The sequence below is a fragment of the Alexandromys fortis genome, unplaced genomic scaffold (genome assembly GCF_014885135.2).
Source record: "Alexandromys fortis isolate MF-2015 unplaced genomic scaffold, M_Fortis_MF-2015_v1.1 scaffold_292, whole genome shotgun sequence".
NCBI classification, from domain to species: domain Eukaryota; kingdom Metazoa; phylum Chordata; class Mammalia; order Rodentia; family Cricetidae; genus Alexandromys; species Alexandromys fortis.
The window spans coordinates 1,077,058-1,101,415 of record NW_026068162.1 but is presented as its reverse complement, the minus strand read 5'-3'; the positions used below and the strand labels follow the sequence as shown (position 1 = coordinate 1,101,415).

Genomic DNA, 24,358 nt, shown 5'->3' with positions numbered 1-24,358 from the left:
CTTTCTGGAAACAGTCTTTTATACCCACCAGCTGACCTGATATAACTGTCAATAGCTCCTGGCTACTTTCTTCGTGGCTGAGGAGCCAGACAGAACCTATCTTGAGGGTAGAAACGCCACCCTGAGGTCTGGTGGGGGATGGGTGCCTGACACCCTAGTGCTTTCCACCTTATTTTTTGAGAGAGGGGAATCTCTCTGAACTTGAAACATACTAACTGTCTAGACTGGCTGGCAGCAAGCTCCAGGGACTTACCTGTCTCTGTGCCCCACAGTGTCCTGCTGAGTGTGTGTGTGTGTGTGTGGGGGGGGTGTTTCCATGGGTGCTGGGGATTTGAACCCAGGTCCTCACGCTTGCATGCAATTACTTTACCAGCTGAGCCGCAGATTGCTATTATTACACTTCAAAACAGAACAGGCTTTTCTGGAACAAGTTACATTGTGAGATAGTCCCACAGTCTCCCCCAAAGTGTGATCCACTTGAGAGGCCTTAGGGTCCATTGCATTACCTATACCCCATAAATCTCTCATGTGAACCTCATGTGTAGATCTCTCATGTGAACTGTGCTTTAGGAAGGAAGCAGGGGCGATTTCAATCTCATTTGAAAAGCATATCAGGTTTCCAGACACCTGCAGTCTGGAGAGGGTGAGGCAGCAGAATCACCATGGATTTGAGGTAACTTGGCTATACAAGAGACCTAATCTGAAACAACCAAAGAGAATATTTGGTAACATAATTGGAAATTGTATACCTTAATAAAAATAGATATATCTAATAATTCTAATTTGTTTCAAACTTGCAACCCTATGAACATAATATTACCCTGTTTGTGTTACTCCTATTTTATTGAAGATATTTCCTTCTAATAACTCAGCAGTATCGACTTAAGAGTCAAACACATACACCTATTTAAGCTTTTCTTCCGGATTTAAGTCTCATGTAACACGTCACCTATAATTATTCCCATTGAAAATCTCATAGGCACATTACAAGCCCATCCTTGTCTGTTTTCAAAAGTATTTCATTTCATTTTGGCATAAGCGGGGAGTGAGTCAGGCTATGGTATCAAATAACCCATTCCCAGGCCCCGGAGCTTGTCTGTCCTCATGGACCTCCGCAAAGTTGAACTTCTGTCCGAACTCTGAGCATTTCTGTCTGAATTACTTGCATTTATTTTAGGAACAAGCAGTCCTGGGACTCTGTGTTCTGCCTTCAGGCAGAACCGGGAGAGCTCCACAGAGCATGGGCCGATGTGGGAACTTGGGCACTGGCTCTTCAAGTTACTCCTTGGGAAATATGTAGAATTTCTATTGTGTTTAACAGGCCAAAGTGGGTGACTAGTCCACATTTAGGATTGAGAGGCTCATGGAGCTTTCTCAAGAGGAAGCGGTGGCTTCCACAGGCCTCCACAGGTGTCAGTTCTAGGCTTGGAGGAGGTGAATGGCATTGGGCTAGACAACAGAGCTGCAGAGAAAGTGAAGGACAACCGGATATGTCAGAAGCAAAAAAAAAAAGAAAGAAAAAAAGAAAAGAAAAGAAAAAAGAAAGAAAACATGGTGCTTCATGGAGTTTAGATTTGTAAGTCTGTATTTTATAATATTAATCTCCCAGTGTTCTAGGAATACTGACTTAATGCTCAGAACAATCTGGGTAGCAGTTCACTTATTGGAGAAGACTTGTGCACAGAAGGCTGCCACTGGTGGGGGCCTGGAAGAGTCCACGTGGATACCCAGGCTGCGGTTAGCTAGAGTCCAACCTGTGCTCCACAGGGAGTTCAGCGAGGTTGAACCCAGCAGCAAAGTGATGGGGGCTGTTGGCCCACTAGAAAAAGCAGACTACATTCCAACCCTTTCTCCTCCCCTTCGCCATCCAGCTCAGTCATTTTTTCTCAGCATGGTCATTTAAGGGATCTATCCTGCAGTGGAGAAACAGGAATGTGTAATTTCCATAGAGAGGCCAGGTGTTCTCATAAGCCCTCTTAAGCTGGCTTTCCAGGTAGATCTAGACCTAGGGTATCAGTGTCTCTGCTCCGCCCACTGCAACAGGAAGCAGCTCTACCATGAATTGTCTTTTAATCACCTAAGCTGGTTTCCATTTGATTGGGAAATGCTTTTAGCTGGAGGCTAAAGCTTCAACAACAAAGCCAGACAACCTCCCTAAGACTTTCGGGGAACTGCTCCACCAAACCGAAGGCATTGATAAGGCCTTTTTACCTATTGAGGTGGCTCATAGAAACTCATAACTAATTTTCAGTATTTGCACCCCTCTGTCTTTCTGAGATGGTAAGCTATCTTCACTAGAACCAACCAAAAGGGAGCCGTTGGTACAGCATTATTTTCTTGGACTGTTAGAATTAAGAGTTCAAGACTGACTGGGGACTGGAGATCCACCTCTCTTCCTTTGGAGGTACTCACTGCTTTTTGGACCATATAAATGATCATCAATATAATGCCCGGAAAAAAATAGATATGATTTATTCATAATCTGAATATCTGGAATTCATAATCATCTGTGGATGAAGTGTGTTGTATGCTTTCTTATGTCTCCTTAGAATTTATACTAGAAGATGGAAGGCGAATTTTTTTATTTCCTTGCTTTCTGCCTTGCAGTGAGTAAACACCTTTCATTCTCCTTATGCCATACGTTATTCCCTAGCACTGCTGGGCATTTATGTGGCATCTACTTGTTCCTTTATGATACAATTTACCTCTTAGGGTATACATGTTTTCAGTGAGCTCATAGGGGAAGAACAGCTGGGCCGCGGGATAGAATTTGAATTTGAGACTGGTGGATTATTTCTCAGGTGCCTGTATCAATCCTCAGGTTCACCAGCTGTCCATCACCTAGCATGAGGTTTAGGGCTAATTTTTAACTAGTAACTGACTGTTCCAATTCTACTGACAAGCCCACAGTTAAAATGCCACCTTTATCACATTGAACGCTCTCCGGTGCCCAACATAGGCAGTTTGTGAGTTCCAGTTTCGTTGAGTCTATCAGCACCACACACTTTTACTTGTTTATCTTCCTGGCTCCATAAGGGCTCCATGTCTGTTTAAAGCAGTTTCCACCTGACACGGGGCAAGGCCTCTATTTCCAGTGTCCACTCTGGCTTGGGGGAAAACATCTTGCTCTTGAACTCAGCTGGGAAGTAAGGGAATGTCAACATCTTATGCGTGGATTCATTCTTATCATCCCCTCACCGCTCCTCCTTTGGTCTTTATCCCTACAAGAAATCCGCCCAGACACCAGCTAATGTAACTGCTGTTTATTAGAAAGAGCAGAAGAGACAGAACGCCCTCGGGATGGAACGGCCAAGCGAGCAGCAGCAGCAGCAGCAGCAGCAGCAGCAGCAGCAGCAGCAGCAGCAGCAGCAGCAGCAGCAGCAGCAGCAGCAGCAGCAGCAGCAGCAGCAGCGTCCCTGGCTCAGCACAAGCATTTGTTGCCCCACTTGGCCATTTTGTTGTTGATTGGAATCTTGAAGACGCGGTCACACTGTAGCAATGCAGCAATTTTCTCCAAAGCCTGAAGGAACAGCATACCAGGCCTCATTAGGACTCCAGTCCCGCCTGGCAGACCCACACCGAGAAACAGTGGCATTCACATGCTGCCTGCCTTCACCTAGTTCTTTCAGCTGTTGCTTAGCAACCCAGAGGCACCTACTGACTCCTTTAGGCAGAAGTACAATGGGGCCTGCAGGGTGTAGGGAGCCTGTGCTTTTTCTGTGAGAAAGGGACATGGAAATCACCTCAAAACGGCACATGAAAGCCTTCAGATTTGGGAACTCATCCAGGCACTTGGGCTCAAACATCCGGTTCTGGTCCAGGACATCATAGGTGAGGAAGTCCACAAAGGTAAGCTAGAAGGAGGACAATGAGATGTCAGGCCTGAGGAATGAACCAGGACCTGCAGAGACAGGCGGGCTCCTCTCCTGTGTCCCCTTCCTACCTTTTCCCCTGCAAACCATGAGAACTTCCCCAGGAACAAGGAGAATTGCTTCAGCTGTGCAGGGAGCTGCTCCAAGTACTGAGGCTTCAGGTTTTCCTAGGAGGGGAAAGAACAATGCTCTTCTTGGATGGATACGATGGTTCGACGGGGGTGACCAGAGTTTGATTCCCAGGTCCACATTAATGCTGTCTTTGGACTCTGCACACATTGTTCTCTCTCTCTCTCTCTCTCTCTCTCTCTCTCTCCTCTCCTCTCCTCTCCTCTCCTCTCCTCTCCTCTCCTCTCCTCTCCTCTCCTCTCCTCTCTCTCCCACCCACCCATGCACGCACGCACGCACGCGCGCGCACAAATAGCTGACAGCTGTAGTCAGGGCCTGGCCCAGTGATGGACACAGCGGACCTTTCTCTAGGCAGAGCTTCTTTCCGCCTTTACTTGGAGGAGGCAGGACAGGGAGCTGGCTTTGGAAAGGAAGAGACACTAATGCTGGAATTACACAACAAAACAAAACAAACCAAAAAAAATAAAACCTGTTTCCAATCCTTACAGATTGGGTCAATGAAAAGATGGCGACCACAGAAGGGAGCCGAGCCAGTTCTTAGCACGTTTGCCTGAGACCCAACGCGGCTGATTCCCGGTAACGCAACTCACGTGGTCAGAATTGTAGCAGAGCCGAACCAGCTGCATGCGGAAGTCCATTATCTGGTTCTCCATGATGTCCACTCTTATCTTCTCTTCTTCAGTGTCCCCACCTGTAGGTCAGACGGCAACAAGTTACCCTCTGGATTACCCACCTCGGGCCTCGGCCTGGGCCCTCTCACATCAGCGCCGGGCCACTCACACATGTTGTGCTTGCGCGCGATGTACCGCAAGATGGCGTTACTCTGGGTTATCTTGTTCTTCCCGTCCATAAGGTAGGGCAGCTGGAAGGAAACCGGGACATAGTTCCACTCTTCTGGAACAGAGACTTGCAAGGCAGTAAACACGAGATAACAGAAGCTCGGAGAAAGAAAATAGCTAGCACTCGGTCCCCAGCTGATTCTAGACAAGCGCGCCGGATTCTGTGTGTCAGTGAGAATGTATGCGTGGCGTGTCGACTTTCTCGGAATACTTTTTATAAGCAAATTGTAAATATTTTATATTTTAAAGTAAAACTAAGAGTAGTGTGTTTATGGATACATTAAAGAACATTTAACAACCATGACACTTAAGAAGATACTGGGACAGATCGAGGAGATTTCTATCAGTGACAAAGTCACACCCCTGGGCTAAGTAATTAATGTCTCTTATAGCCTGTCTTTTTGAGAAAGAAAAATGTTAGTGTTTGATAGTCGTTAGTGGGAGTTAAAATGTTGTTCTCCCCCTGTTCAATGGCCTTTGAATTCTATCCATTCTCTCCATATGAAGAGCCTCTATTCTAGATTCTCCCAAACCAGAGACGAAGTAAAAGACTGATAGGCAGGTGGCCTTCCCTTCTGCCCACTCCTCCAAAGCCACCTACGTTAGGAAAATCCAGATCTAGCTTGAATTTCACGTCCAGCCATTGGCTCCTATCATAGTCAGGAGCTGTAAGAGAAAAGTGGAACCCGACTCCCTTACCAGCCAAGCCGAGAAATGACTTAGTCCTGATACCTCAAGTTCCCAATCCCCAAAACCTAACGCTTGGGTTTCTACAGCCTACGTATTAAGATTTGATTGGACAGCAAGAGGAAATCCCATGACTGAGCTTCTCTTGACACAGTTCCCAGTTGACTGGAGCAGGGGACCCATACAACCTCGGTGTAGTGTTCCTCCCTGGGTGAAAGACAACTGGGGGGCCAGGGTGGCCACCGGCACCCACAGACATTACCTTCCCCACACGTGTACCGTTTCTCCTCATAGCTGGTATCAGTATACTCCAGGAGCAAGCGGATGGCATGAGCCAGCTAAAGGGGGGAAGGGGGGGGGATGGAGAAGGACCCCGGTCAGCGCGCCTGCGCGGTTGCCACTCGCTCCCAACCCCTGCCCGTCAACGTCCCCAGCCCAACGCTGCCAAGTCCCTGTATCGTGTCGTGGAGGAAGTTGTCGTTAAGCAGCCCCTTCGCTCTGGAACCGAAATGTTCGGTCTCTTCCTTTCCCCACGGGCCTGGGGACCCCACAGGCTGGCCGGAGGCAGGCCTCGGAGGGCAGCTCAGGGTCGCAGCTGGGAGGCCCCCTCCGCACTGGGTGCAGCCCACCGACACCGCCTGCATCTCTGTCCCAGCAGCTGGGCTGGCGAGGAGCCACTCACCCCGCGGATATCCCAGTAACCCAGAACCATAGACGATTTAGTCGACATGTTGAAAGATCTGAGCCCCTGCGAGGATTTGCGAAGGCTTGTGGGCGCCCAACTTTATACTGGACGCTGTGGGCGGGGCCACTGTGGTCGGACTGGCTCCTCCTTCCTCGCCCCGTGCTCCACCCGCCTTTCGCGTGGTCGCGGGGGCCACGGGCGCGCACGCGCAGCTGCGGCGCCTGAAAGCTTGTGTTGCGAACTTCCTCCCCGGCTGCTGATGCGTCCACACCCCGGCAGTGGGGACCTGGACCCTAGTTACCCGGGGAGCGTGAGAGTCATGCCGCATAATGAGCTGGCATTGGTCAGCGGGAGTCGGAATTCTGAGCACAAGGGGACCGCTGTCTTTGGCTCTTTTGGAGGGACATGTGAAGGGCTAAGAAGGTAAACACAACAAGAACTAATAAATCACGTAGACACATAAAACTGTTAGGTAGGAAATGATTTGGGTATAAGGCAATACCTAAAGTTCTTTGGGGGTAGAACTATCTATCCTCTACCCAAGATACACAGTGGCTCTGTCAGTTCTGGGCAGGCAAGAGGATTTGTGGGCTATTGTGGAGGAGAAATTTAGGGGAGTCCAGAGTTGTTCTGCTCACCTTCCACAGCACAGCTATCCAGGGCTCCCAACATTTACTCCTTGAGCCTGGGTGGTGGGAAATCGTGCTTTTCCATAGTTTAGCTGAATCAAGCTTCAGACTTTGTAAAAAGATGTTGTACTAAAAAAAAAAAAAAAAAAAAGAAGAAGAAGAAATCGGCATAGAGACAGGCAACTGTATAATCCCCCCAAGGACACAAAAGCCATTGACAAACTAACCTGAAGCAGTAGACTAAATCACATCCCCGCGTATAGAACATCCCAGCGTGCCAGGCAATGGTCTGGGTGTTTCGCTTGTACTTAATATCGTCCAATTCAGGCTGTGTGCAGGCGTGTTCTGCCTATTTTCTGGAAAAAGGAGTGGAGGCCTAGAGAAGATGGGTAAGCCATCAAATTCCCCTGGTGATCCAGGATTCTGATTGAGGATGGTCTAATACTTTTACTGGTTCCACTGTGCTCGGCTAGTTGTATAACCTCTTATCTTGCCATCATCTTTAATATGAAGTCAGGGGAACACTAGGTTTTCCCTGGTTTTTAGCTCTGAGAAGCCAAGGCCGATGGGTTAGTATCTCCTTCCATTTTAAGACCTTAACTTTTCTGATCAAGTTTGCCCTTGATAAGACTCCGAAGGCCTTTTCTCCTCCTCCTCCTCCTCCTCCTCCTCCTCCTCCTCCTCCTCCTCCTCCTCCTCCTCCTCCTCCTTCTCCTCTTCCTCCTTTAAGATTTTGCTTTCTTAGTTTGTGTTCCTAACTACAAGAGATGCTCTCATGAGGCCAGGGAAGTTGAGGGAATTGGTAGAGACATCTGAAAATGATGTTGTGGGCTTGGATAAATTTAGCCAAAAAAAGATTTCCTGGGCCTTCTTAAGACCCTACAAGGGGATCTTAAATCCACGAGATCATCAAACCTTACCCAGAGAGTATATCAACGAAAGCATAGCTTCTCTTCTGTGGAGAAGAGTTCATTTCATGAGTTTTGAGACTGAAAGACAGGAGATGCCACAGACAACCAAACACAAACTTAACCTGAGGACAGAGGTCCAGAGGGCGGACTTGCCTGAGTTTGCACAGTGGACCTGAGGACTTGCCCCTCCCAGGTAATATGCCTGTGTTTTGCCAGTAATGAAACAGGCGGGGGGAAGCTCATGATTGACCCATCTAACAAACAGTAGTTGAAGTGGAAGTTCCCAGGAAGAGCGTGTGGTAGGTACCTCACATCTTCACGCTCCTCTGAATCACCAGCCAGCATGAGCAAAGCCCACAGTTGTCAGCAGCAGCTTCTCTGCCGCTGTGAGTGCCATACCTTCAGCTGTACCAGGAGCTTTGGAGTAGACTGAGAGCCATGTTCATAGGAGGATAGCAATGATGAGCATTGCTCATTTGGGAGTTTATTTAGATAGGAGAAAGAGAATGGACCACAGTCCCCAGAGGCTGATGCTCAGCTCCAGGTTGCAGTAAGTTCTCTCTTTAGCTCAGTCTGACCAGTAGAGGTTGTAGGGTTGTGGTTATTTTATACCCAGTATCCCGGCTCCCTGCTTCCTCCCTTTGGTTCCCATCAGGCCCAGAACAAACGGCAAGGGGGAGGCATATAATGGGCTTAAAGATGCTTTTTATTGGAAAGGAGTCAGAACAAGAGATTAGGAATAAGAATGCCAAGCTCAGGATAGGGGTAAAATAAATAGTAACCGGAGAGGAGTTCCAACCCAGCAAGGGTACCATTTGCCTCAAAGTTTGGGTCTGTTCATCTTCTTTGCTGTGTGATCTGGGATATGTAGTTTGCCACAAACTGAAAGAGGACTTCTGAGGGCTCTAACTGGGTACCAAACATTCCATCTTGGATATGAGAGGTCTTTGGTCTTGGAGGTATTTGAGCTGGTATCTAATGACTCATCTAAAAGAAGAAAATAATTCAGATGCAGCTGGCTCCAAGTGAGGGATCCCCAGAGATCATACCACCAATATGATTAGAGCTTCCAGACACCTGAGTGGAGAAGCTGAGTCCCCAGGGGAATATCCCACACCTAGTGTTCTCAGTTCTCCCTTTCTCAGCTCAAGAGGATATAAAACCTCTGGGCGGGAGTCAGGACCTCACCCCCAGCATCCTTCTAGCAGCATCCAGCCGGGCCTGGATCCGTGGGGCCTCCTGTGGGCACAGCATCTGCAGCTCCCCGGGTCTCATGTGAAGTAGCTGGTTCCCCATCAGGGACCCCAGGGTCCTTACAGTGCTGTAAATAACAACAGTAAAATCCATCAGAGGTGGGGCAGAAGGATGCTCGGCCTCAGTATTTGTGTAGAGAAGGCAAGTTGGGGGTTACAGGAATTAGGTATCTGCAGGTGCAGGAATAAGTCAGTTACAGAACTCCTAGGTTTGAGGGCACAGCACTTTAGAAGAGAATGTTCTGGAAGGGAGGGGTGGTGAAAGTGACAGGCCAGATTCTTCCAGAATTCACTACCCTAGACTCTTGCTCTCTCACTACACGTGGTGCCCTACCCTGGGCTCAGACAAGCAACCTTCTTCTGTCCTCTTTCGCTGAGCAAAGAAAGCCTAAGATGGAATCATCACACACAATGGAAGCTAAGTTGCGTGTTAAGGTCTCTGAGGGGGAAGGGGCCTGTTCTCACTTGAGCTCTTTACGAGGCTCTCCTCTTACCCACCATGAGACTGGGCACTCACATGGTGGAGAAGTTCTCTGCTTGTAGCCAAGCTGTGACTTCATCGGGCTTTGAGCTAAGACGAAGCATTGGAGCCTAGAATGAAGAATACTTGAAGTCAGAGGTCATCCCTTTCACGGCCATGCATCCCTTCTACTGAGATCCATCAAGCTCCTTATCTTACCTTCTGGTTTTCTGGTTTGGCAGGGACCCTGACTTAATTTTTGTTCAGACCCTCCCATGAACTCGCACGAACTCAGGAAGCATGCAGTGATAGCGATGCAACTGGACTATGACCATCTCCGTTTGTCACCTCATCCTCCCCTCAGGACTCAGGGCTCCCTAGGCTGAGTGGTACCCTAAAGGATGGTTGTCTGTGGCTTCTAGGGCCTCCAGCAGGCAGGGGCTCCAGGATGTTGCTGGGAATGTAACCGGTCCGTCCTGCTTCATTCTTCACCAGCCACCAACGCTTGCTCTGGTCCAGGACCTGCCGAGAATCGCCACATCAGCCACCAGAACCTCTGTCCCCAAGGCTTTGTCCTTCCCTGGTCTTTCCCACTTTCCTTTTCTCTCTGTAAGCCATCCACTCCAGGCCAGCTGGACTTCCCACCAACCATCTCTTTTTCTGGCCTCAAGCATAGGCCTCACCTCCAGAATCTCCCCCTCTGCCACAGTCAGCTCCCGTGCATTCCTGGCTTCAAACTCATACAGGACTTGCATTTTCAGGGTGGAGTTGGCAGGTATGGGACTGGAGGATGGGAGGTTTGAGTCCTCACTATGGTTGTATGGCTCATCCGGAGGGAAGTGCAGGCTGCTCCTCATCCTAGAACCTCTGAGTCTAGGCGAGAGACAGAGTCGGGATGGCTTGACAGAAGGGAACTGTGCCCCTGGCCCAGCCAGCAGAGCTCCAGATAGCTCCTAGTTACGGTCTGTTGGTGACTTTTTGGGGTTCCCATAGGATTTGATGGCACTAGTGTTAGGTGGGGATTCAGGTACAAGGTTTTGCAGACGGGTGGGGGAGGGCTCTGAAATGTCATTTATCTCTGAGAACATTTCTAGAAGTGGGGCTTTCTGGATCTTGATTTTGCTCTGAGCACTTTATACCTGAGCTTTGGGGACTCAGAGGCTACAAGAAGAAGTCAGAGACTGGGAGGTAAGAAACTGCTTTTTTCACCCAAGGTAGAGGAGAGAGATCGTCCACATGTCCATATCCAGCTAAGAGTTAAGTAAAATGGTCTCTGGGATATAATGACCCACGGGTATGAAGGCTCTGCTCTCTACCTCCTTCCCTGTAACTGTGAGCATCCACTAAACCTGTGACATACCGTAAGGAAATAGAATCCTGGTTTCTTAGGGGTTCCTATAAGAAACAAAACCAGAGTGGGTTAGAAGGGAGGTACCCAGTAGAGTGGCGAGGAGGGCTGCCCAACCATCACAGGCCTGCAACTCCTGCCTCTTGTTCATTGTCTGCCTCCCCATCAGGTACCCATGCCACCCACCCCTTAGTTGTCGTGTGGTTTTGATCTGGACTGGGGGAGCTTTGTGTAGGTCTCCGTGCTATGCAACCCTTACCATGAAGTAGGGCTCTGGAATCTGCCAGCCATCGGAGAATGTGGGTCGGTAGGGTGATGGTTCATCGCCTATCCAGTCAGCCCTGAGGGGAGAACAAAGCTGGGTCTAGGACCACTGTGTGCCAGGCTGTGGGATGTGGGGAGGGGGCGATGAGTAGGCCTAGCCTCAGGGATCTGTGGCTAATGGGGACATGGTGAATGTATGCTTACGACAGGCTATAGAGAACCCACAAAGGAGCAAGTGGCTAATCAGGAACAAGGCCAACAGTGTTAAGTATCTGGGGGCAGCTTCACCTTGGTCCCAAAGCTACAGCCTTGTCACCTCCCTAGGAACACGGGGACACTCGGTCACCCTCGTTAAAGTTTAGAATTAAAGTGGTGTAATCTAGAGTATTGGGGCTGGAAGATTCCTTTGGGGACTTTCAAAGAGCAACCCTACCCCCTTTTATTTATTTATATTTAAAATAGATTTTTTTTTCATAAAATACATTCTGATTATGGTTTCTTCTCCCCCAACCCCTCCTAGATCCTTCCCTACTCCCCAAGCAACCAAATCCACACCCTTTCTTTTTCTCTCTCACTGGAATACAAACAGGCATCTAAAATAACTAAATAAAATGAGGTAAAACAAATAAACCAGAGTAGGAGATAAACAAACAAATGGAAGAAAAAGAGCCAAAGAAAAGGCTCCGGAAGCACATATAGATGTAGTGATACGCATGTGCACACACAGAGACAACGCATAAAAACACAAAAGTGGACATAACACCTGTAAGGTAAAAGAAGAGGAGGAGGAGAAGAAGAGGAAGAAGAGGAAGACGAAGAGGAAGAAGAAGAAGAAGAAGAGGAGGAGGAGAAGAAGAGGAGGAGGAGAAGAAGAAGAAGAAGAAGAGGAGGAGGAGGAGAAGAAGAAGAGGAGAAGAAGAAGAAGAAGAAGAAGAAGAAGAAGAAGAAGAAGAAGAAGAAGAAGAAGAAGAAGAAGCCTTACAAAGCATTATGTGACAATGAACCTTCAAAAAAATGCCATTGATTTCATTTTGTGTTACTACTACTTGGCCTGGAGTCTGGCCTTCAGAGTAGTTTGTACACCCAATGAGACTCCATTAGGGAAAAACAATTTTTCATTTGTGAACAGTTATCAATGGGAGACAGCTTCTAGGTTACGGATGGAGGCTCGTGTCCACTTCCCCTCTCAGCACTGGGACCCCATCTGGCCCAGACCTGTGCAGGCCCTGTGTACGCTGCCACTCTCTCCGTCCCACCCCTTTTAAAACACTTTTATTTTTGAGACAGTATTCACTGAGTTGGGCAATCCTAGAACTCACTACATAGCTCTTGCTGACCTTGAACTTGCAATCCTCCTGCCTCAGCCTCCAGGGTAGTGAGATTACAGGTCTGTGCCCCACGCCTGGCCCGTTCAGTATTTTTCTAACCTGTTTGCCTTGTCCCCACAGCAGCTCTCTGTCCTTCTGGCTAAGCAGCATGAAGAACTTCCATCACAGAAGACACATGGCAGTGGGGCTGCTCTGCCTGATGCCAGGATGGGCTCCTACTTGCCTCTCACCTCCCCCTTGCCCACAGCCCAGGACCACGCCATTTCTAGACTCCAGGTTTATCTGCCTGAGAATGCTCACTCGCCTCTCGAAGTTCCTCTCCTCGCCTCACTGGGGCAGCAAGAAAAAGTACCCTCTAAAGTTAGTACAGCCTCTCTCACGCGATGGCACACGATTCACACCGGTCTGTTTCTTAGCGTGCTGCACTTCCTGGCTGGGGGCGGGGGCTGTCTTCCTATCACTATGGCGGTTGCGCATAGGCAGAGCTAATACATGCTTCATCAGTGGTGTTTTCTCTGTGCCCTGGAAGCATGCTCGGGTCTTCTGTTCACCAGGTTACAACTTCCTTTGGTTATGGCTATGGTCCTGACGGTCTCTTTACCACGCCTCCAGGGAATGTGCGTTCGTGCCCTGCCTGTACTTCCTTACCTCTGGTTGCCGCCTCTGCCTCTTCTCGACTGAACCGGGTGCGCTGAAAGTCCTGATTATCAGGCTGGAGATGTGTTCCGATTGAGTGGGGGAGTGCTCGCCTGACATGCTCAAGGCCCCATGGTTGGTCTCTACCCCCCCCGGGGATGGGGGGGGATCCTGATCATCTGTTCTCCAAGTCCAGAGACTGTTCCCCATCGTCCTGGGTCACCAGACCGTTTAGTGTTACTTACAACTTTGGGTCATTTTGTCTAAAATGTAATTGGACAGAAATTCAGCTCTTCTAAGGACTTTTACATGTCTTTTATTTTCTGTATTTCTTTCATGTTAATCTATTCACTTCTAGTTATTTTAAGAAATTAGGGATCCTTCAGGGGCATATCTGACTTGACGGATTGTTCATCAAATCTGTGCCATTTTATTAATACTGGGATTGTTCTGCTTCTTCATGGATATTGCTAAAATTATATCTGCCGACCAAGTCTTCCATGTTGCAGATGTATGTACATGCATGCCTGCATGTGTGTGTGTGTGTGTGTGTGTGTGTATGTGTGTGGTATATCCTCACCTTGGTGTGGGGTGCGCACATGTGAATGTGTGTGCGTGTGTGTATGGAGGGCTGAGGTTGATGCCATCTCCACCTAACTTTTTAGGACGCAGTCTCCAATTTAAGCTGGTGTGCTTCTCTTCAGCTAGGCTGGCTGTCTCACTCCAGGACCCTCCTTTGTCTACCCCGACTCTCACACTGGGGTTACAGGCATGCGGCCATGCTTGGCCTTTATATGAGAGCTGGGGATTCAAACTCAGGTCCTCAGGGGTGTGCAGCAGGCACGTTACAGAGTATTTCTCATTTTTTTTGAGTAATACTGGGTTTTGAAGCATAAAATGACAGGCCTAATGTTGTGGAATATTAGTACACTGTGTGAAGATGTGTTAGTGCAATTGGTATAATAAAAAGATGAATGGCCAATAGGTAGGCAGGCGAGGATAGGCGGGATTTCCAGGGAAAGAGAGGAAGAGGAGAAGAAATCTAGGCACATAAAGAGTTGCCAGCTCGACACAGAGGGTGGGTAGTATGGAGACGAGGTAATGTCCTGTGGCAAAACATAGATTAATATAAATGGGTTAATATAAGTTACAAGAGCTAGTTGAGGACAAGCCTAAGCTAGGGCCAAGATTTCATAATTAATAATAAGTCTCCGTGTCCACTACTTATTGGCTGGCAGTCCTGATGAAAAAGTCCTACTACAACCTAGCATGGACATTCCACGTTAAAGGGCCAGAATGAAAGCATCTGAGGCCTTGTCTCGGTCCACCGCAGACCCTGCTCTCCTCTCTTGCTGGCACTCCACATCAAAGCCGTCCCCATGGGTGAGTGAGCCCAGTCCAGCTACAGGAGCCAGTGTCTAAGACGTTATAAGAGGTCCAGACTTTATAAATCCCTTCCTCTGAGTGGCTAGACAAACCACATAAAACAGATCCTTTGGGCTTCAATGATCTAAATGTCCATTGGTGGATAAAGGATCAGCAAAATACGACTTGTCCATACGAGGGAATATTAGTCCACCACAAAAGGAAGGAAATTCTGACACATGCTACAACATGGATGAATTTTGAGAGCATACTGATAGAATCAGCTGGCCACAAAGGGATGAACCATGTCTTATTTCACTCATATGAAGTGTCCAGAATAGACAAACTGATATGGACATAGAGCAAAGGTAGCCAGGGGGAGACGGGGAATTGTTCTTTGCCAGATATAGCCTTTCTGTTTGGGGTGAGGAAGTTCTAGAGCTAGAGAGTGGTGTTGGGGCACAGTATCAATATATACTTGATGCTACTGAATTATATACTGAAATCTGTATATTATCATGTTATGTATATTCTAACCATCAAAATAAGCACTGAAACTAATTCATGTCTTTAAGCAAACTGGACAAAACTTCACATGGGCCTGAATTGAAAAGAACTGCTCTTTAGACAAATGTGTGGGAGTTTCCTTCCCAAGCCCCAGACTGTCAAATGTCTCCCTGCTGATAGCTCTGGGCTCTTAATATTTTCTTCTTGTTTTGATTACCTCTGCTCTTTGCGTCCTCTTTTTAGATCTCTCTCTCTCTCTCTCTCTCTCTCTCTCTCTCTCTCTCTCTCTCTCTCCTCTCTCTCTCCTCTTTCTGGACAGGGTTTTTCTGTGTTGCCCTAGCTGTCCTGGAACTCACTTTGTAGACCAGGTTAGCCTTGAACTCACAGAGGTCCACCTGCCTCTGCCTCCAGCTTCCCAAGTGCTGGGCTTAAAGGCGCGCGTCACCACGCCCAGCATTTCTGTGATTCCTTTTTGCCTTCTTCCTGCTTTCCTTCCGCTTCTCAGAGCCCTACCTTCTGTTACCAACCACACTTGAGGAAGCAAAGTGGATCCCTCACAGGCCTCTCACTGTGGCTACCTGATACTGACCTATCCCATAGTTGGGACCTCTCAGCTGGGGACCCAGATGTGTGGCCTCTGTAGACTCTTCCTGGGACATGTTAGTCTAGGTTTCCAAGTGAGTCTCCTTCCCAATGCCCAGGTTCTCTAACTGGCCCTATGCCCACCCTCTCAGCCACAGCACCTTGGCTTGCTGGGTCAACTTTTGGATGTTACATCTGTGACATCTCTTTTGTCAGACATTCGTAAATTCTGAGCTGGACTAAGGTCAAGTTTTCACTTGGTCCCTGGTGAAAATGAACATACATTTTAGTAGAAGGTTGGCATTTTTTTCCCCTCTGAAGTAATGTGTTTCTTCACTGGGTAAAGGCAGTGTTTAGTAAAAAAAAAGTTGGGAACTCTGTGTAGAGTCCCCCACGTTCTCGATATGTCTCTGGTGTATGATAGCACACCACCAGGCCACACATCCTGTCCTGCTCTGGTCCTCCACACCCCTTGTCTTCACTTACCGGCTGGTGGTCCAGGCTGCACCTAGCGACTTCCAGAGACTATTTTCGGGTGGGCTTAGACAGGACTGTAGCAGGTTTATGGCTTTGGGGGTGAGGAGGGGTGAGATCACTTTAGCTGCAAGGTCAGCTTCAGGGCACTGTTCCAGGATCTTGAGGAGCAGTGGAAAGAGAGGTTCAGAAAGGAGTAGGAATTGTCCAAAGACCCCCTCAGTTCTGTCTCCTCGCTTAGTGCCCGTCCCCCGGCTTCCTGTCTGTCCCCCACTTCCTGCCTGCCCCCCAAATACTGGTGTCCTTGACTCTGTTGCCAGCCCCTCAGGTCTGCTGGGGGTTTTGTCTTGAGTGGTATTCTGGCATGAAGATGAATGTTGAATAAAGGGCAGGTCCCACAGTTCCCTCTGCCCTGGTACTTCCCCCCTGCCTCTGTTCCTTCCTCTGCTCCTCCTTGGCTTTACCTTGTCCCCTTTGCCACCCCATCTGCCCTCCACTCACGAATCTCAGGGTTTCAAAGAGGAGGTTCACGAACTCAGGGGCAGTTGTTTCCTGCAGCCTTAAGGCCAGCTTCCCCTGAAGGCACAGCTCAATGTTGGTTTCCATCCAGAATTTCCCTTCACCAGAACTCTAGCCCCCCATAAGTATGTTGCACCCTTCAAAAGTCCCCAGGGAAGGAGAAAGCTGGAACAGGGAAAGGTTTAGGTGACATCAGAGACAGGGGGAGTTATGGGAGGAGGGCCCAGAGCTGGTCAGAGCCACTAACCAGGAGGTTGAAGCTGAACTTGATCTTTTGGAAACAGTCAATGTACTGTGCTGGTGTTATCTCTGTGGGAGAAGGAATAAAGGTGAGATTTCCAGGTCCTGCCAAGACACTTCTGCTCCTCTCCCTTGGCATGAAGTGCTTACTGCTTTGAGCCTTCTTCTTTTTCCTTCCAAGTTTTCTCTTCTTACGGCTGTCCTTTGCCTTGGCCTCCTTCAGCCTTCCGGTGAACAGCTCAATGTCAGCCAGGAGATGGTTCAGCACCTCCTGGACCCCCAACAACACATGGCCTTGAGTGGACAGTCATGAAAACCCAGAAACTTCCCGCCCTGGCCCTGCTATCATCCCACCAGAAGTCCCAGCCTCAATCCCAGCCCTGCCCTGTCTATCCTGGGCATCTGGGTTCCTGAGAATTGGCCCTCCCTTCTCCCAAGCCCAGGAAGCCCCAGCAAGCCTCCAACCACCTTCAGTTACCTCATCGATCTCCAGGTCCTCAGGAGATGGAGCACGCCTTGGGGGAGGAGGCAGAGTGAAGTCACTTGGTTCTCGGGCACTTGGGTAGTGTGCCAGGGACCTTGGGGATGGTGGGATGCCTGCAATGGATGGGGGGAGGGGGACCATGACCCTAGAACTTCTTTGACTTGATCCAAACCTTTTTTTCCACTTGCCTTCAGACACAAACTTACTTCGTTCTGGGGTCATGTGGTGTGGCTGTTCTGGAGGAAACCTCTGCTCTGGAGGAAACCTCTGCTCCGGAGGGGACCTCCGTTCTGGAGAGTACCTCTGCTCCAGAGGGGACCTCCGTTCTGGAGAGTACCTCTGCTCCAGAGGGGACCTCCGTTCTGGAGAGTACCTCTGCTCCAGAGGGGGTGCCGGTTGTATAGGGAACGACCTTTCTGGAGAATACCCCTTCCATCTGTCCTGACCTGGATGAAGGGCTCCATATCGAGGTCTGCTGAGGGCATGGGGAAAGATACAACTTTGATAAAGTTCTTGAGAGAGATACCTAAGCCCACACTTCTGCCTCAGGGCCCATGGACACCACCCTTTCTCCCTAGGAGCCCTACTCCTGTTCCTTAGTCTCTACTTGAGCCTTTGCTGACTCCACCATGCTTCACCTGCCTGGTTCCTGGGCCTCCCTGGGTTCTATAACAGCTTCTGGGCACAGTATCCAACACACTCAATACATTCCCAACACCCTCCATTGGACTAAGCCTTTATTAGTCCTTGGCATGTATTTGTTAGGTCCCAGGATCATGAGTTCTCCACATGAATAGCCAGGATATGGTCCTCAGGTCTGAGCTAGGAGGCCCTGGATGTTGCTGAGCAGAAGCAGCCTACCTTTCTTCTAGTTCTTCCTCCAGGGCCTTCTGCAGGCTTGTCCTCAGTTGCTCTGCCTGGAGGAAGCAGCAGTCATTGTGTGAGTGAGTGAGTGTGTGTGTGTGTGTGTGTGTGTGTGTGTGTGTGTGTGTGTGTGTGTGTGTGTGATGGTCACCAAACTCCACCCCTGGCCACTCTACCTAGTCACTCACCCCTACTTCCTGGCACTGGAAGAGCAAAGTGCTGGTGCCTGGCAGGCCAGACTCCTGCACAGTGACTGACAGGATGGAGTTGTATGAGCAGGTGTTGAGCGCTACATCCATGGCCTTGATGCTGTCCAGGCGGTAAGAATCCAGGTTCTCCTAAGGCAGGTGGAAAGGCCAAATGTGGGGAGGTCATGGAGAGCCCCTGAGATTGAGAAAAGGCCATCCCTGTTCTCTGGAGGGCTGGGTAGAGTCTCTACTCCGATTCTTATGCCTCTGTCCCCAGACCTTGTCCTGTCTCTCCCTGGTTTGGGATGTGTATTGAACGTGGAGAGGCCCTGAGGGGAGTTGGAGAGCCCGGAGCTTGCTCCTTAGCATCCTAGGTTAGCCAGGGCCCATAGCTGGGTCTGTCGAGAAGGCTGACCTTAGTCTCTATGTCCAGCAGCTGGAGCCAGCCATCTCTGACCTGCAGGAGCAGGTCTTGGCTCCACACTCGCCCCTGCGCATCCATCTCCTGAAGCTTCTGCAGGGCATCCTTCGGTTCCCGGACTCTCTGTGTCCCCAGCTTACATGTCATCAGATGCTAAGGGGACCTGAAGAGACTGGCGTTGGGAGAAGGTTTGGAGAGAGGATCCCAGATGGCAGCAGGCAGGGAAAAGGAAGGTGTGTCTTTGGCTCCCCCGTGGGGAGGTCATGTTTTTCAATAAAGCAAGAGCCTCAAGAAGTTGACTTGAGGCTTCCAGGTCTAGGGCTAAGGGGTTCTGGGACTCCAAAGGAAACATCATTAAGGTGACTGGGTGGTCGGGGCTTGGGTTCCAATCATCCAACAGTCATTCGTGTTCCTCTGTGTGGGCTACAGGACGTTTCTGCTTCCCTTCGCTGCCCTCAGGTTGCCCCCCCCCCCACTTGCTGACCTCACACGTCTGACCCCTGCCTTTTTCCATACTCTTGCCCATACCCAGATGTCTTTCCAGCTGTGCCAACCCAGTGTTTCGGGACTCTCAGGAAGATCCTCTTTCTGAGTCTTGCACAGAAAGAGCCCTAGCCATTGCTGGCTCCCAGGTCCTTGCCTTCTACTGGTCTCATTGTTTGGCAGCTTATTCCTGGGCCACCCTCCTCTAGAAATCCCTCGCCTCAGCCAAGTGTTGCCTTCCTGAATCATCCGCCACTTTCTCCAGTCTTCTGTTGGAGAGAAGCCCTCTACCTCCTGCTCCTGGACCCTCCATCCTCCCTCCTGCCCCAGTGCGGCCCTCTCACTGCGTCCACACCGCCAGGACCTCAACAGAACCTATGGGCCAGTCGCCTTGAATGCACCTCCTTTTGCTCTTGCCTGAAGAGCCTCAGTGAAGCCAGTTCCCAGCCTTGCTCTCCAGAGATGCTAAACAATGACTGGGGAGCCCCTTCTCTACTGCACTCTAGGTGTCCTACATGTCTCTCAGTACCTGAGGCTACCAGGGTGGGTGTGAGTTCTGTGCCCCCTCCCGTGCACTGTGGCCTCTTCCACGTCCCTAGTTGAGCAAGCTCTCTGACCACATCCTTGAAGTTTAAAAGCCAATTCAAATGACCAGATCTCAGAGTGCCAGCTATCCATTTGGGTGGGGCCAGAGACTCCATTGCAGCGGCTCAGCCTGGCCTGGGAGTACAAGCCAACTCTCCCCCTCTGCGGCACTGTCCCTTACAGCTGCCTCATACCATCTTCCCCACAGCCATAAGCAATCCTGAACAAAGTACAGGAGGTGGGTCGGAAAATGGAAGGGTTGGTAGGCTGGCTTCTATGGGTCTTGACTATTTACTTTGTCACTTCTGTCTAGGGACCCAGTGTCCACTCCCACCACCTCCAGCCGGGCCTGCTCTCCTCACCCTGGGACCGCTCTCTACTCCCCTGAACTTGGCAGGTGTTCAGGCTTCAGGCTTTCTGAGTCTGACTGTACAGAGTTCGGTCAGGTTGAGCCGTCGCGTCAGGGTCAGGTATACCTATGTTCTGGCAAGGCAAGACATGCCGGAACGCGTAGCTCTGCTCAGAAACTGCCTGAGGCCCAGGGGTACTCACCTCCACCCTGTGCTGTAGGAGGGTAGGTTCTGAGGCCATGCTCTGGGAATACTCCTTCCGGTGCACTGTGGGTACAGAGTCAAGGGTAGGGGCAGCAGAAACGAGGTTAGGTTTGGACAAGTGCAGGGGCGGTGGAGAAGACGGGGTTTGGGGAGCTTGGCCCAGAGGGGAGCTGAGCAGGGGAGGGCAGGCAGAAAGCTTACAGTAGATGGCTCTGCTGCTGGGCCGCGACATTTCGACACTGATGAGGACAGCTTCCTAGAATCACAGTGAACCAGGGACAATCATTAGACGAAGGAACAGAAATATAAGGCCCAGGTGCTGCTGCTCTGACCTGGGGACCCTGTGACCAGCTCTGAAGCCCTTAGCTCCAGGGGACCTACTCAGAGTCTTCTGCATCTAATACCCTGCCCAAGAAGCCTGTCTTGTTAGGCTTGGAGGTCACGGGCCAGGGAAGAAAGCGTCGAGGTCAGAGAACACAACATGAATGGCCTCCCATGATTTGAATCTGGGTTCGGATCTTACTCCAGGACTAGATGTGAAAGATGCCACAAATGAGTTGCTTCTGTGGGGAGGGCAGAGGGCTCACTTGCTCTCCCTGCCATAGCTAGCCTCCTGTCCAGGCCTGCTTTAACAGGGAGGAAGGTCCCACTAACGACTATGCCAGGAAGAATGTATTTAAGTGTGAGACTCCCTCTCCCTCCCCGCCACCTCTCAGATACAGAGTAGAGGACAGACAGACAGACATATATGGGAGGGGGTGCTGTGTGGAATTTGCCGGGTCCTACGTTCATCTGGTTCCTGACTACCACTCCTGCCTCTTTTCCCTCTAGTGTTCCATATTCTCCCCCAGGTACCCCCTCTCCAACTCTATAAATCCAGCTCACAGTCAACTGACCGCTAAACACTTCTTTAACCACCCCCTGCCCAGAGCGTTCCCAAATGCTATTTTCAACACTGCGCATTCCTCTCTAACAACAGGAGTGGTCACGGTAGTCCTGCGGCACCCTGAGCCTGCTGCCAAGCCCTCCGGACCCCACCTCATCTAGTCTCCGCCACTGTCTATCCACCGTACTTATACAGCACCAAATGGCGAGCACCCACTCTAAGGATTTTGCCTTCAGTAACCTAGCAAGTACTCAAAACAACACCAGAAGTTGGGCGGTGGTGGTGCACACCTTTAATCCCATCACTTGGGAGGCAGAGGCAGGCGGATCTCTGTGAGTTCGAGGCCAGCCTGGTCTACAAGAGCTTGTTCCAGGACAGGCTCCAAAGCTACAGAAAAACCCTGTCTTGAAAAACCAAAATAAATAAATAAATAAATAAACCAACAACCAAAAAACAACACCAGAGCCAGAACCATTACCCCCACTTCTCAGAGGAGGACTCTCATGTTCAAAAAGGACAGCAGGCTAGGGGCTGTTTAATAGGGAAATGGTGTCTGCCTTACAAATGTGTCCGTCACTAGACGGTGGACCATAGAGGGGGGTGCAGAAACATCTTTTGAAGTGGAATGGAGTTAAATGCCATGAATTTGTATGTGTTGGGTGTATGCAGGAGTCGAGGTAATGCGTTATTTGTATGCATTTGTAGTGATTTCGTGAATCCCCATGCATCTACCTGCTTGGGGCACGTCAGTTGCATATCCCCGGCCAAAGTGTACGGAAGCGCCTATACCTGTTTATTGGACTGTTATGAAAATGACGGGGATCTGTTACGGTGACTCACAGATGGAAAAAACGATTTGCCAGCGGGCATCATGGGAACAGAGGAGGCGGCTGGTCTCTGTCCCCCCACACACACACTGGGGCTGGGGAGAACCCCTTTCCTAGATCAGAGCAAGTGCTGGAAGCCTGACCCTTCCCTCTGCCCCCTCATCTCCCCGGCCTGTGGCATTCAATTCCTGCTTCTAAATGGAAGGAAAAAAGAGCCCTGCTCTGCTCAGCCCTGCCTGCTCTTTCACACGGTACGGGTCCTCTATGCCACCGAGGGTTCCTGTGGGCTGACAGAGGTAGTTCAACAGCTACTGCTAAAGACCCTGCACCGCAGGGCTGAGGTGCTGTTTGCCCTGCCTGGCCCCTTTAGCAGCAGGGAGGGATTGGTCTTTGCTTTCCCTTGTGTAGGTGTATAGAACAAGGTAGGGGTATCTACATGACTGACCCTAGGGGAAGACATCTGGAGCCCCTTGCTCTTTCTGGTCTCCAGCCAGAAGTTCCTAGGGCTAGTTCTTCCTCCTAAACCTGAGACGAGGCTGCCAGATACCCCAACCCTGGGAAACCACAAGTGTGCCCACGTTGGCCCCAAGCTCTCCCATCCTTGCTATCCGCTGGAAATTGGCTCTTACCTGAGTACCAGTGTAGCTGGATGTCTGGTCCCCCAGGAGGCTGATGGTTGAGACAGAGGTCCAGTGCCGTTGGCGGGAGAACCGTTTGGCCTCTCTGCCAGCTGCCTCAGGCAGAGACCTACTGATGATCAGGTGGCCTGTGAGGAAGCAGGCTTTGAAGAAGCCACACCTGTGGTCTTTGGACTCTGGAGGGTGGGGAGGCCTCTCAGGCCGCCAACCACCCAGCACCGAAGTGGACCTGAGGAAGTGTCAGTGGTGACAGGTGTCAGAGCTTGACCAGAGACCCCTGCTTCCCAAGCTTCCTCCTTGTTGACCTCTGGCCTTGGGTGTGGCCTCTCATCTCCCGGCTTTTCCCATACCTCCTCTGGGGCCCTGGGTTAGCATCAGGAGCTGGGGTCACAAACAAAAGGCACATATGATCTCATGAGTCTGTTTTCTGTGTGAGGGGAAGGCCTCAGATGGAGCAGAGGCTCAAGAAAAGCTTTGGATTGGCATGTGTGTTTTATGTTGACGTACTGCACCCCACGGGTGTGTGACCGTATGTACCCAGGTCGTGCCTGTGAACAGGACATTGCCTGTCAGAGAAGACAGGGTGGGGCCCAGGCCACTTGGGCATGACACACAGGGCTGAGGCTTCTTTCAGGGCTCATTCTGGTCATGTCTATCTCCCGTCCCCTGTCACCCAGGAGGGGCCCTCCCCTCTGGTCACCCTTGTTCCTCATTCTTTCTTTCCTCACCCTGTCCCATGCCCCAGGCCCTAATGGATGCCTTCAGTAAGGCCACCTTCTGTCACTATTCAAGAAGCTGCCTGGACCCTGCAAGTTGCTTTATTTAAAAACCTCCTGTGATACCCCCTTGCCTTCTGAGAACTCACAATTCAGTGTAGGAAACCGGCTATAAATAGACATCGAAGGACTGAGGCAGAGGGAGAAGGACAGGGAGCAGACAGGGAAGGTGGCATGGGAGCTGAGCCTCCTGGCCTCAGGCCCTGCTGGGGTTAGGATCTGTGCTGGAGACTTCATTGGAGCATAGAACTGTAGTCTGCAGTCAGAACTCTGTCCTTGGCTTCCCAAGACCCACCGAGATATGTTGGCTTGCTTCCCACCACTCATCCTACACCGTCCCAATGGCCTGAATCCAGGGGTTCAGGAGTCAGACCCAGGGAGGGATCTTTTCCACCCAAATTAGTGTGGGACCCCAAGAAAGTCCATCGGGCAGCCACTTTCTAGGATGTGGAGGTGAAACCGCCTGCTGGATCAGCAGCTAGCCATGATTTTGTGTGAGCTGGCCCTCTAGACCTCCCTGGACCTATGGTTCTCCGAGTCTCAGCCACATGGACGGACCCCTTTCGGGTTTGAAGAGCCTGTTTTTCATTGCCTTCCCAGGCGCAGCTCCATCAAGGCCACAGTCTTGTTCCATTCTCAGCTCTGGCTTGGGTGGCCAGCCAGGTCCTCATTCTTTCCAGCTCAGACCAGACCCTCCCTGTGGGCCTCTCTGCAAGTCACTGTGATCACATCAGGGATTCCCATAGGAGACCTGGGGACAGGGTTGGGCAGACTCAACCCATAACAGAGACCTGGCTGACATCTTTGGGCAGAGAAGAATGAGTGAGTGTCACCAGGCACTCTCAGCATTGTGAACTCCATGGGATCCTTTGGGTGTCCTTAGACACTTCAGATTTCATTGGACAGGAGCCTGGAAGGTTAGAG

At 50.3% G+C, this 24,358-nt stretch overlaps 2 protein-coding genes across 10 annotated transcripts; both read right to left on the bottom strand.

Moving 5' to 3' along the window:
• Window positions 1-3,248: 3,248 nt before the first annotated feature.
• Gstm3 (glutathione S-transferase mu 3) lies at window positions 3,249-6,365 on the bottom strand. 3 transcript variants are annotated; one of them, XM_050127828.1, is made up of 9 exons: window positions 6,210-6,365; window positions 5,790-5,865; window positions 5,442-5,506; window positions 4,782-4,863; window positions 4,592-4,692; window positions 3,944-4,039; window positions 3,744-3,854; window positions 3,413-3,520; window positions 3,249-3,346 (listed from the first exon to the last, which is right to left on the bottom strand). In XM_050127828.1, exons 1-8 carry the CDS (start codon window positions 6,255-6,257, stop codon window positions 3,422-3,424), a joined length of 678 nt encoding a protein of 225 aa, XP_049983785.1. In that variant the 5' UTR covers window positions 6,258-6,365; the 3' UTR covers window positions 3,249-3,346; window positions 3,413-3,421. The 3 variants fall into 3 exon arrangements, with proteins under 3 accessions (XP_049983785.1, XP_049983786.1, XP_049983784.1); XM_050127829.1 differs by having other exon boundaries at window positions 3,249-3,340; XM_050127827.1 differs by having other exon boundaries at window positions 3,249-3,520.
• A 1,589-nt stretch (window positions 6,366-7,954) lies between these two features.
• On the bottom strand, window positions 7,955-22,795 carry Eps8l3 (EPS8 signaling adaptor L3). 7 transcript variants are annotated; one of them, XM_050127824.1, is made up of 20 exons: window positions 22,650-22,795; window positions 20,509-20,563; window positions 20,306-20,370; window positions 18,680-18,838; window positions 18,265-18,414; window positions 18,074-18,129; window positions 17,586-17,687; window positions 17,419-17,513; window positions 17,207-17,325; window positions 16,879-16,999; window positions 16,736-16,797; window positions 16,471-16,545; window positions 15,982-16,130; window positions 11,073-11,154; window positions 10,826-10,860; window positions 10,149-10,332; window positions 9,859-9,987; window positions 9,523-9,596; window positions 8,941-9,073; window positions 7,957-8,739 (listed from the first exon to the last, which is right to left on the bottom strand). In XM_050127824.1, exons 2-20 carry the CDS (start codon window positions 20,537-20,539, stop codon window positions 8,728-8,730), a joined length of 1,833 nt encoding a protein of 610 aa, XP_049983781.1. In that variant the 5' UTR covers window positions 20,540-20,563; window positions 22,650-22,795; the 3' UTR covers window positions 7,957-8,727. The 7 variants fall into 7 exon arrangements, with proteins under 7 accessions (XP_049983783.1, XP_049983781.1, XP_049983777.1 ...); XM_050127825.1 differs by having other exon boundaries at window positions 7,958-8,739; window positions 17,586-17,684; XM_050127822.1 differs by having other exon boundaries at window positions 7,959-8,739; window positions 17,419-17,549.
• Window positions 22,796-24,358: the final 1,563 nt, after the last annotated feature.